Genomic DNA, 13,337 nt, shown 5'->3' with positions numbered 1-13,337 from the left:
GCTTACCACACCATTTGTCAGCCACCTACAATGCAGTCTTTAGGTCCTTAGATCCCGGACACACACACCTTGCCTCAGGTTAGATTGGGGTAGGTCACATGATGGGGCAAAGTCTCACAGTGGTTTCACCCTTTACCCCTGCTGATGGTAATGACCATTGACTTTTTTCACATCTTGGCTTATGTGATGATGCACATTATCAATAGTGGGTCAACGACCACCTCCAAAGGATACTTGGGAGTGTCCACTTTGTTTCTATAACTCAAGAAGCTTCTTGGATGAGCGGTGAAATGTTTTCATAAACTTAAGGAAGTCCAGTTGCCTTCTTTTTCAAGCTCCTAAGACTACCATGAACTGGATGACTAAGAGCCAACACAAACTTCTGCTGTGTAGTTTGTCTAATTAGCCAACTAGCTAAATATGACATCCCTGATAAAATGTTGTGTGCCGCAAAGCCACCTTTAAATGATCTTTTTCTCATCATAATAAGTGGCTTATTGTTGTGAACTATTTAATAGTCAAAAGCCACTTCTTCTGGAGTGAAAAATAAACACTGAAATGAATATGGGAAGTATTCATGCATATCTGTACATCGTGTTCTCACAAACGGAAACATAAATAAACCAGGCAACCCAGAGGATGAATGTGATGTTAGCAGTAGGTCATCACTGTGTTGCTCTTATTTTCAAAGCAGGAACAGCCACAACTAAAGTTTAAGTTTATTCTTGTTATGTGCGCAGAGATCCTTTGTAACTCTTTCATGTTAATGTTCCAACAGGTGCTGGGGAGTCTGGAAAGAGCACCATTGTAAAGCAGATGAAGTAAGTTGCAAAAGGAATGTTTATTCCACCTTTTTTAAATTCTGTGTAACACAAAAGCTTTTTCACGTCACTGGAATTTGGTTGGTAATCACAAAACCATTAAAAGCTACAAACTAATATTAGCTCTAATGCTATATGCCCATTACTCATTTTTTCTATGATCTGTTGGTCAAATAGTTGTTTCCTTGTTTAACAAAAGCAACCAAAGTAGTTCTTATGTCTGTGTGTGGAAGTAAATGTTGCCCTTTAAGATAGTCCATTTAGATTTTTACCCCTCAGCTGTGAAAGGATGTACATATGTATAATGTGGTATATTGCCATCACCATGCCAACAGGTGGGGGACAAGTTTGTGAACGTGATGACTCGAGAACGGAGTGACATTTAAATTGATACCATAGGTGTATCTACTCAAGGTCTCAGAAGAGTTCGAATCTCATAGACCTCGACCTCAAGCATAGAAGTCCGAGGTCAATTGATCTGAAAATCTTGTGAATACGATAGTTTGAGAATAAGGTGACGTGGGATTTTTAAATTCATACGATAGGTGCCTCTACTAGGAGGCTGAGGGGTACCATTGGCCACTGCCAGTATTTGTAAATGTCTTTTAAAAACCTCACAAATTAAGAAATTTTTTTATAATCACAATAAACTTTAATTATATTGTGTCACTGAGCCTAATAACCACAGTCATATTATAAGTGGTCACACGATGCCGGTTAACACCCCAGGAAGTCAACCCAGATTTTCTGACTTTAGCAATGAGTGTGTTTACATAAGAGGGGGCAGTGCTGACACCAGATGACCCATTTCCAAAAATGGACAGGTCTAGAGCTGCATATTTAAAGAAGAACAAGAGATAATCCTAAATAAATATAATAAATTTAAAATATAATACAAGCTAAAAGCAACACATTTGTTTTAGCTAGAGACTGCAAGAAAATCTGGCAGTTTGAATGTGTAAACTGATATTGCTATCACTGCTTAATTCTTCAGTTACAAAAGTGTGCAGAAGAATACATATAATCGATTTCTGACAGTCTGTTTAATTCTAAGACGCTCATAAAATCCAAGACATTTAGAGAGGTAAGTTATTGGCTTTATTAAAATGTCAGTGCATGAGGATGCCATGTTCTAAGGTTAATAGGCACAACTTTATCCATCATGTTGATATAATATTTCCAACTTACAGTGGGGTGTGCTGCATAGGTTGTTGTAATGGTATGCCTCAATAAGTATTGACTGACTGCCGTAAGGGGAAACCCTGTTAACTTCCGGTCACAGTTCACTGTTCTTATTTTATGTGTTTCAGTCAGAGAACTTGAGCAGTTTACAGTTAAATCGTTTCAGTTTTAGATACAATACAGTGGAGTTATTTCAAGTTGGTTCCCAGGTGATGTTGTGGTCACAGGTGTTTAGAATTTTTTTGTACATGTGAGAACGTATAGGGTTATTGGAAAGTACTTAACACATAGACTTGGCTTCTGAGACCAATAGGAGTCTATGGGAAAATGTCCCTCCATCTTGACCTCTGCAAACACTTTCCTGATAGGTTTCTGGGCTCAGTCTCTCAGTCTTGGGTCATACTGAATAAAAAAGCCTTTTGTAAATCTTGGGAGTCCTGTGTTTCAGAATGGAGGTCCAGTGCGCAAGTAATTTTAAAGCTAGACCCCTCCATGTCATATAGCTATTTTGAAATCAAAATGACGATGGTAAAAACACTCATTTTGAGGCTTCAAAACGAGACTTCATAAACCAGGGGATGATGTCAGGGTAGCTAGGTCCATCTTTTATGCTGTCTATAAAACAAAGGCTTTTCATTTCTTTCTTTTCTTTCTTTCTTTTTCTAAAGCTTGTGCACCAATCAGGATACACAATGACACAGATACTCACACACTAATGGATAAACACAGAGGACACTAAATGCCTTAATTATTCACATTCCTCTGGGCTAACCAGGCATTGAATCCATTTTTTATGAGTTTGGACCAAGAACAGTCTGTTGCTTTTGAAGCTAATTTATAAACTTGTACAGAGGTATCGATTTATCAGCATGAAGACAGAAGCAATCATGACTCTGACCTTTTATTTAATGTCATACATGACATTAAATAATGTCATGTATGATGACATTGTGCGGTGTAAACATGTCTTACAGTAAGAAAAGTTAGCTAATTCAATGTTCTTAGAACAGCTCAAAAAGAAGGCAGCTGTTTTCTAAATTATTACTGTTCATTAACATTAACATCGGTAGGCTGTTAAAAGCAGGGGGCAGACCCACTTTAGAATTACTGTGGGGCTGTCTCACTTCGCTCTCTCTGCACTTTGTTCTGCAGCCTGATGAAATCTGGGTGATTGCACCTCATGATGGGCTGCACACTTGTGCATGCACAAACACTTAGTTCCGTCGCAGTCAGGGTAATAATACTGCAAGAGGTAAAGTTAGGATACTGCATCAGCTGAATGCTGCAGTGTTGAGGCAGTCCCACTGTGTGTTAACCCCGTTTGCTACACATCATCCTACACAGCATGCTGACATGATAAATGTTACACTGAGTATTCAGTATGATTTTTTATAGACTAGATAGCAACACAGACAAAACAAAATCAGCTTTTAGCTTCAAAAATATTTTGAGTTTAAACACAGCCAAAACTCTTAATGTAATCATTAATGTGTAACAATGATTGTAAAGAAAATGATTTAAACTATACAGTACAAAGACATTAATGATGTTAATCATTAACTAGCCAGTAACAGAATTTGAGCTAGTCTGATTTTCTGTGTGAAAGAAGCTGTTTAGTTTAGCAGTTTGACTTAAATCTGAGCCTGGCAGCTTAACTATGTAACTGCATTTGGGAATATGTCTTCTTAAAAATAATTCAGTAATAATCAACATGTATGTTTCTTTAAGAGAATTTCAGACAACTTTACATTGATTTATTAAAAGAAATAAGGTCAAACAGGTGACAAATAGGTAATAAAGGCAGTAGGTAATAAATAGGTTATAAATAGGTCAGATTCTGTGCTATTCCTTACTCTGTGTTGCCACCCACATCCATCCATGTCATCTGTACCACTGAGCTCCAGCATGACTTTTTGGGATACCTGCTGACAGTAAGAATTCACAAGTTGCTTCATTTTATATACTTTAAGCTGTTTTTTTCTTTATTTTTATAGCAAGGATGCTGGAGAACACTCCAAATGAGCTTGTAGTGCACATAGTGAAGCATAAGAAGTAGTTTTTGAAGACTTCATTAAAACAATAATTGATTCCCCCTCATGTACATCGAACCAAGTGTTGCTAATCTGTCATCCTGTTCTTATCGGCCATGAACTAATTCCATCCTGATGTGTGTCTGCTGTTAAATGAATTTCACATTCTGTGCAAAAAGCAAAAATGTGTCATTATTTACACTTGAAGTGCACCAGAAGAGTTTTTTAATTGACAGGGTAAACAGTAGAAATGATTTCAGCAAGCATAATTGCATCACACATTTGAGAATACTGTGGGCAATGTTTTAATGTGCACTTAAATAAAACTTGAATGTCTCTTGATATTCTCAGGATCATCCATGAAGATGGCTACTCAGAAGATGAGTGTAAGCAGTACAGAGCAGTGGTTTATAGTAATACCATCCAATCTATAATGGCCATTGTTAAAGCCATGGCCAGTCTGAAGATAGACTACAGCAATCCCATCAGAGTGGTAAGATGCACAAACACTCCCAAACACAATGTATTTTCTAAAGCATGGCGTTTGTGTACAAAATAATCACTCTAAATGCTTTTTTACTTGATCTTTACAAAATGCTTTATCTGTTGGTAAGCATGGGATGTGTAAGAGCAATAAAGACTCAGGAGCAAGATCCAGACCAAAGGCTAAAAACCATTGTTATGTGAGAATGCTGAATTTAATTTGGCCTTACTAACCATTGACTTACCAGGATGTCGCTTGGGGCTAAACAAAACAAAGCCTGCTTTATCAACAGCATCTTGCAACTGTGTATCTGGCACAGTACTTAAGAGTTACATTGTGCTTTCCCAGAATTGAAATCACAAGTTTTCCATTGTTTCCAGTCACTGTGCCCTATTTACTTGGTCCTTTTTCTCAATATAAAGAGGCTAAATAACCCAGTTGCTTACATACATACATATACACGTATGTGTCATTACTAAGACATGTATAACACGGTAAAATAGGATTATTTAAAGGCTACTATGACTCTTTCTTACATGTTTCCTCTTCTTGGCAGTTCTTTTTCAGTCAATACCACTGTCGGGCTGTGCCAGTGTTTTAAACAAACATGGTATCATGTGATTTCCAACATGCATCTGTTCACAGCAGCCTTTTTTTTTATCAGCAGTAAGATTTATGTAGTAGGTGTTACACAGAACTGGAGCACAGTATAATCCTTTCCTGATATGTCTTTGCAACCTGCAGGTAGGGTTGCCAACCGTCCCTTAAAATACGGAATCGTCCCGTATTTCGAAACAAAAGTACACGTCCCGTATTGAGCTAATAAGGGACGCACTTTGTCCCGTAATACAGTGAGAATCAAAAGTGGCCTATAACTTTTAATGGAATTAACGCTTTGTTTGAAAACATAATTCCCAGCCCCTCTCCTGCTTTGTGACCAATGAGCTGACAGCACACTTATGACAATTCGAGTATGACAATTCAGATTACCGCTCATCTCATTGGTCGAGGAAAGGTCGCTTGCGGAGAAAATACCGGAAGACAACAGATGACCACAACAAGAAGCATGGCCAACAGGGAAACAAACGCCGACACTGCGGTGCAAGTCTCGGACGACAGTACACCTAAAGCTGGGCAGACACTGTGCGATTTTTTCAGTCACGTTATTCAGCTCCTGCTCAAACTGCACGATTGACTCGCAGGGTTAGAAGTTGGTAGGTCACGATGCAGAGTCTCACACTATACCGCCCGATGCTCTGATGCGACCTGAGAGCTCACACTGTGCCTCCATAACATGAAGGTTATAACAGACAATCTGTCGCTCGCTCTCTCAGTCTTTCACTCACACAGACACACCACCACCATCAACTTTGCTAAATTGCTAATGAAAAACATGATCAGGCAGCTGTGATATTTGTTCCCCTCAGAGAAAGGGAAGAATGGGAAAAGGAAAACACCTGGCTGGAAAAAGTTAATATGGGCATGTGCAGTGAATATCAGCGCTATGTGGCCAGAAGTGTGATAATATAATTTATTTTGTGTAATAAACAACTGCAAGGATAGATGATTACAACAAATTGATGACTAATACATAAAAGTAATACATAGATGAATAATGATGATGAGTTATGATGCGTAATCATGGGAACAAGCGGGTTTACAAACAGGAGCAGCTGATTAGCATTAGAAAAGCTGAAATAATACCTCAACTGAAGCCAATTGTACTAAATGCACTAAATGTGCACAGTTACAAGAATATTTTTCTTTCTATTGTTTTCTATTATTTTAAGTTAAGCAGGACAGAGTGCTTTTAAAGAAAGATTTACTTTTATTCTCAAAAGTTAAGCATGACAGGCTTCTGTTTAAGAAAGAGACCTGTTTTACTGTGTTAATGTTGTCATTTTGAGCTAAAAATAAATGGCTAAATGATCATTTGTTTCCCATGTGTTCATATCACAAAGAATAGAATATGCATCTACTTAAATCAACTTCAAGTCAAATGGTTAAAAAAAATAATTTCACACACAAAAAAAGAGCTAGAAAATTCACCACACTGGGAAGGGTGAAGACAACTGGGTTGCCCGGCCCTGGCCACGAGGTGTCCCTTATTTATTTTTCAGGGAGTTGGCAACCCTACCTGCAGGGAAATAGCACTTGTCTTACTGACTCCATCTGGTCCATCTTTGATCTGCTGTCTCCTTAAAGTTGTACTAGACAGAGAGGAGTCTGAAAGTATACCTGCTGCAGGAGCAACAGCAGCCACTGAGAGCTCTGGTGCAGATTGGATTAATTCAGTGCTGCTAGCAGGGCACGTTTGAACAGCACTGCAGAGGCTGGTTTCTGCAGCCTCAGCAGCAACACAAACTAATTTCTTATTTTGAAGAATACCCAACTGTAAAAGGAAGATCTTGTTGCTAACCCATTTGTCTGGAGGTGTTTTGTAACAATTGTTACCCATCATTTATGTTTGCTTTGCATGTTAGTGTTTGCTAAACCTAATCACTCCCAAACTAATGGTTTTATAACTGGCTAGCTAATGAAAACAGGCTTGTCAGTCTTTAAATTACTCCACATATTAAAGATGATTGATTATGCATTTATTTATTTTCTGTCATATATAAAGAGTTACAGTAGCGCATGCTTGTGACAGCTCTAGGTCTTGTGTTTATGTTCTTTGGCAGGCCTGCCTTTTACGTGCTCTATTTCAGATCCTAATCAGGAAATGGCTTGGGAATGCTTGGGAACTCTATAGAAACCAGTTTCCTCCCTGGCTGTCTCTTCTTCTGGAAGGCTCTTGCCTTTCAGGTCGCTAACTTGGTTTTCATTTGATTTCGCTTGGGTGTGCTGCAGTAACACCTAGTTTAAGCCATATTTGGTTTTAGGTAAGCACCTGCTTATCAGTTCTCCTTGAACCGCCTTTGTGTTGACTTGTTGTTAAAAAAAATATTGACCCAGGAAAAATTGTTTCTCTGAGGATCTCCATTTCTTGGTATGTTCTAAATGATCTGGACATAACACGTTCATATTAAATGTGTTCAAAATTTCAAACAGTGAGGCAAACGCTTACATCGTTAAAGCTGTTTATTATGTATAAGTGTTAAAAAAAAAAAGTGATGAAGTGAAAACAGTTGTTTTTAGTGCTAAAATCCACAGAATTATCAAGTAAATCTGTCTCTATAATCAGCTTTATTGAGCTTTACAAGCTCTAGGTCTTTGTTAAGTCATCCAATCCACTACTTCACAGTTCATCATCATTCTCATTTTAGAACGAGGCAGAGTGAAATATTTGAGAGGCAGCCAGAGACGATTTTCGACGTGCAAGTCATGGATCTAAAAATAATTTAATTAGCCATAGCTACAGCTGATAAAATCTGCCAGCAACAGTTGTCATCTGAGTAGAAAAAATTAACAGTTGCTTTCGGGGGGGAAAAAAAATGTACCTCTGTTTAAAAGTAAGGATTTGCAAAGAATGCCACATTTAAGCTAAGTACTGTGTCACCATACAAGAATTTCAAAGGCTGACACGTAAAAGATATTTAATGATTTCTCTGATGTGCGGATGTGGAAGTTGTCTGTGTAGTTCATCCAACAGCAAATTTAATATCTATGGGATTTTGGACAGAGATGTGATGTGATTGTGAGGGCGAGATGTGCATTTGGATTCAGTTAATTCAGATCTTTAATTAGGTGATTAACAAACTTCATTATTATGACTGCACAATTCGAGCATATCAGAAGTACTTAATGAACACACTAAATAATTAGGTGCAGCTCATACAAACACACACTAAGTTAAACACAACAGGGCATCCGTGAAACTTTTATACTTAAACCTGCAGACAGAAGACAAGAGATGCTGAGTTGCAGTCTCCTGCACCCTGTGAACACTTATCAACTTTCAAACAAGCTGCCGGTGAGGTCTGACAGTGGCCGTGTGTGTATCCTGTAAGTGAAGCTGTAATAGAAGGATTAAGGACTCTGCTGTGGTGACGTTTTTTTTCTCACCCATAGATCTGTCAAATGGCTGGGTGTACGTGATGCTACTCTCGCACTCCCACACATAGCAATTAGTGTGCTAGCCTGCCCATACTTGCGCAGCAGCCCTGTAGAAATTGACACACGCTTATGGCTTTCATACTATTCTTTAATTATGCCCCATATTGGATTTCAGTTGAGCTGATTGTAGCAGCTGATCTGCATGTGATAAGGATCATTAACAGACACATTATGCTGCTGTATAGAAGTAAACATGAAACTCAAGTCAGTGTTTGCAGTTTCATGGTGATTCATTGCAGCTGCAAGTGCAGTCGGAGCCTGCAAATTTGTAAGTGAATGACAAAGAGGAGAAGGATAAGGCGAGTGTGTGTGAGTCTAATATTCTGCAGTCTGCAACTTGTAGCTGTGTTAAAAAGAGCAGAAAGAGTTTTAGTAAATGTGTCACATTCCCAGAGAGCCATCGTAAACATCAATTTCATTGGCAGCATGTGAGCGCATCACTCATAGTGACGCACCACTAAATAAACACATTTCAAAAGAACAGTAATGCTATTGGTCCAGTCAATGTCTTGACTGGACCAATAATAAAGGACATACACAAATTCAGTAAGCTGGCCATTTAACCAACGTAAACATCACCATCTAATAGGCACAGACGTACATTCACCGGCTGCTTTGTTAGTACTGGACTCCCTTCTGCCTTCAAATTCGCCTTAATTCTTCACTGCATAGATTTAACAAGGTGGTGAAAACATAACTCTGAGATTTTGGTTATTATTGATGCAATAGCATCCTAGAATTCCTGCAGATTTTAGGCTGCAGATCCATGATGTAAATCTCCCATTCCACAACATCCCAGAGGTGCTCTATTGAACTAATATCTGGTGACTGTGGAGGTCATTTGAACACAGTGAACTCATTGTCAGTTTCAAGAAACTAGGTGTGTTGGAAGCATCCATCAGAAGATGGGCACACTATGTTCATAAATTTGTGGACAGGGTCAGGAACAGTATTCAGAAATGATGCTCAGTCACTACTAAATAGCCCAAACAATTAAAAAAAAAATAAAAATAACCTTCACGCAATTACACCACCCTGCAGGATGAATCCAGGCTTTTGTGGTTGTTACGTTCCCCCCGAAAGGGTCTAGGCATGTGAGTGAGGGGACCAGTAACAAATGAGTCCAGAACAGAATGAAAGGAAAACAGACCAGTGTTTTCAGTAAATAAAATAGTCTTTATTATAGATCATTTTAACATAAAGAGCCGGCAACGCCGTTTTACCAATAACACTTGGAAAAAAGAAAAAGGGTTGCAACAACAAAGAACACAATAACCAAACAAAAACTCCACACCACGAGGAGGTACTTCCAGGGGCCCACAAGCTCACCCTGTCACTAACAGCAGCTGGCTTTGCTGCTGCCAAGGCTCACAAGCCCACACTACTCACGCAAAGCAGCTATGCTGTTTCCACAACTCCACACTTTGAGCAGGTTAACCACACACAACGCAGAGACACCAGAGAACACCCCACACCCTGCTCACAGCTCATCCCCAGCTTATATGACCTCCGAGAGGTGATTGCTGACTGGGCCCAGGTGGTAAATGAGTCCAATGAGCAGCAGCTGTGTCCTGGGGAGAGAGAAGAGCAAGAGAGAGACAGAGGGGTGGAGCAAAAAAGAGGAGGAGGCGGAGAAAAACACCACGCCCACACAAGGGCAGTATCAGGAGGCCCAGCTAGGGCCGTAACACCCCCTCCCATAATTACAAACCAGTGGTTTGTCATAGAACGTCCTACCCAGCTTTTAAACATATCACCTACCATCCACCATAATAACGGTTAGGCATACCCTGCCGAATCTGCCAAGACCTTTTTGATGGGTTGAAAACACTGCACGGGGTTGGCTCAAGTCCCTCAACATAGTGTCCCAAATGACAGCCAAATGTTTTTTGAGCCATCACATATGGAGAACCCATCAGGCAGCTAGAAGGCCTTACAGCAACACTTCTCTGACGCTTCTTCGCTAGGTCATGGCAAAAGGCATGCTGGTTAGCCAGAGGTGCAGGTTGAAATGGTTGTGTCACACACAATCTATCACACTGTAGGTCATCTGGACCCGAGAGACCGTCATCAGGTGGCAGATTACAATTAGTTGATCTCTGACAGTGACCAAATGACACCACTGAGCAATTATGCTCCAACTGTTGCCTAGGACTGGCAACTTTGTCGGTTTGTGAACCACAGTTCACTCTTTTGAAAGCAGATCGATTTTGCTTTGAGTTTGCTTTCAAACAGTGAGCAATCAGGTGGCCAGGTTTGTGGCAGAAGAAACAGAGCTTTGTTTTGGCTCTTGAAACCACGCCTGTATCGGCTTTGTTAGCTGGCACACTCCTAACTCTCAAGACTGACTGTTTCTGTTTGTAGGCTCCACAATTTGCTATTAAATGGCCAGACTTTAAACAAAAAAAACACTTTCGTTTCACACTGGAATGGGACACAAGTACCTCACCCTTTCGGTACTGTGTAGCTGGCACATCACTAACCTTCACTAGGTCATCGCGTCGGTCGTGCTTAATGACACTGGTTTTATGGATGAGGGCAAACTCATCAGCCAGTGTTGCAGCATGCTGTAATGAGGAAACCTTCTGTTCACTGAGGTATACTGCAATCTGCTCGGAGATGCAGTTCTTAAATTCCTCCACCAGCATTAATTCACGCATCGACGCCAGGTCAGTAGCTTCGCTGGACACACACCACCGATCAAAAAGCACACTTTTCTTCCTTGCAAAATCTCGGTAGGATTGACCCTGCACCTTTTTCAGCCCCCGAAATCGCTGCTTATAAGCTTCTGGGACTAGCTCGTAAGCTAGCAGGATGGCACTTTTCAGCTTGTCATAATTCAGACTGTCCTGAGCTGACAATGAGGAACAAACTTCTTGAGCCTTACCCGCCAGCTTACATTGGAGCAAAATGGCCCACGAATCCCGTGGCCAGTGCAAGGCCGTGGCTATTCGTTCAAACGACTCGAAGTAGCTATCGACCTCAGTGTCACGGAACATCGGAACCAGACGACTGTTTTTCCCTACGTCAAACGAGGTGTCGGCCTGACGAATGGAGGCAGTCGGAGGAAGGGAAACCTGCCGGAGTTCCAGCTGTCGCAACCTCACAGCTGTCTCTGCCTCCACCTCCACCTTCATCAGCTCAACCTCCCTAGCCCTAGCCAGTTCTGCGTCCAAACGCCTAAGCTCTAGCTCCCTTTTCAGCTGGAACTCTCTCTCACGCTGCTCCTTCTCCAGCTGGAGACGAGCCAGACGGACACGGAGCTTAGCATCCAGCTTCGAGCCTTCACTCGATTCAATGGAGAGGGGTTCGAAGCGAGGCACTGTCATGGGTTTGTCCTCAGGCAGCCCCTGATCAACAGGTGTCGACACCAATGGACCTACAGCTTGAGCTGGCGCCTGCAGAACGGGCTGAGACGCTGCACCACGCTCACCCTTAAACACTGCAATATCAAAGGTAGCCATTGACTCTAAAACAAAAACTACCTGAGGCTAACAATAACAACAAAGAAGCACCACCTCCAATACACAAATGAGAAACAGGCGGGAAAAGTGTGGCCACAGGTTAACCAATAAATAAAAATACCGCCAACCCTCTCCCCAGACCTGCCTACTAAAATCTTAGCCTAGTTAGCTTCTGGAGTGTACCAGGCTCGAGGCAACTTTAAAGGCTAAGCGTCAAGTGCACAAAGCACCGACAAGCCTACCCCCGACAGGGAACTAATCCCCACCCGGGATTACTCCGAAAATAATAAAGGAAAAATAAAAAATGAGTGCCTGAAGGAGGAGCTTACGCTCAGCTAGACACTCCCCTTTGCTAACTGGAGAGAGAGCGCAGCAGATACCATACAACTAAACAAGCCACCGGCAAACAACTCACTAAAACTCAATTGTTGTTCCTTCCATTCATATCCCGGACGAGCCCCCACTTTGTTACGTTCCCCCCGAAAGGGTCTAGGCATGTGAGTGAGGGGACCAGTAACAAATGAGTCCAGAACAGAATGAAAGGAAAACAGACCAGTGTTTTCAGTAAATAAAATAGTCTTTATTATAGATCATTTTAACATAAAGAGCCGGCAACGCCGTTTTACCAATAACACTTGGAAAAAAGAGAAGGGTTGCAACAACAAAGAACACAATAACCAAACAAAAACTCCACACCACGAGGAGGTACTTCCAGGGGCCCACAAGCTCACCCTGTCACTAACAGCAGCTGGCTTTGCTGCTGCCAAGGCTCACAAGCCCACACTACTCACGCAAAGCAGCTATGCTGTTTCCACAACTCCACACTTTGAGCAGGCAAGGTTCACAAGCCCACACTACTCACGCAAAGCAGCTATGCTGTTTCCACAACTCCACACTTTGAGCAGGTTAACCACACACAACGCAGAGACACCAGAGAACACCCCACACCCTGCTCACAGCTCATCCCCAGCTTATATGACCTCCGAGAGGTGATTGCTGACTGGGCCCAGGTGGTAAATGAGTCCAATGAGCAGCAGCTGTGTCCTGGGGAGAGAGAAGAGCAAGAGAGAGACAGAGGGGTGGAGCAAAAAAGAGGAGGAGGCGGAGAAAAACACCACGCCCACACAAGGGCAGTATCAGGAGGCCCAGCTAGGGCCGTAACAGTGGTGTTTTCTGTTGTCCAACTTTTGTGAACCGTTGTGAATTTTAGCCTCAGCTTCCTGTTCTTAGCTGACAGGAGGTAGTACCTGGTGTGGTCTTCTGCTGCTCTATCCCATATACTTACAGGTTCAATGTGTTG

The 13,337-nt window shown here is 41.4% G+C and overlaps 1 protein-coding gene across 3 annotated transcripts in view; it reads left to right on the top strand.

The window, feature by feature from the left end:
• Window positions 1-13,337, top strand: part of LOC146670160 (guanine nucleotide-binding protein G(i) subunit alpha-2) — a 54,499-nt gene that overhangs the window by 29,537 nt on the left and 11,625 nt on the right. For all 3 annotated transcript variants that reach the window (XM_085406939.1, XM_085406938.1, XM_085406940.1), the window contains 2 exons: window positions 779-821; window positions 4,385-4,526. In XM_085406939.1, the coding sequence (XP_085263065.1) occupies window positions 779-821; window positions 4,385-4,526 (185 nt within the window). The remainder of the gene's footprint in view (window positions 1-778; window positions 822-4,384; window positions 4,527-13,337) is intronic.

Source organism: Rhamphochromis longiceps, linkage group LG5 (genome assembly GCF_057381845.1).
Source record: "Rhamphochromis longiceps isolate RC_006_pf linkage group LG5, R_longiceps_female_GT1.1, whole genome shotgun sequence".
NCBI lineage: Eukaryota > Metazoa > Chordata > Actinopteri > Cichliformes > Cichlidae > Rhamphochromis > Rhamphochromis longiceps.
This window is presented reverse-complemented; position numbering and strand designations above follow the sequence as displayed.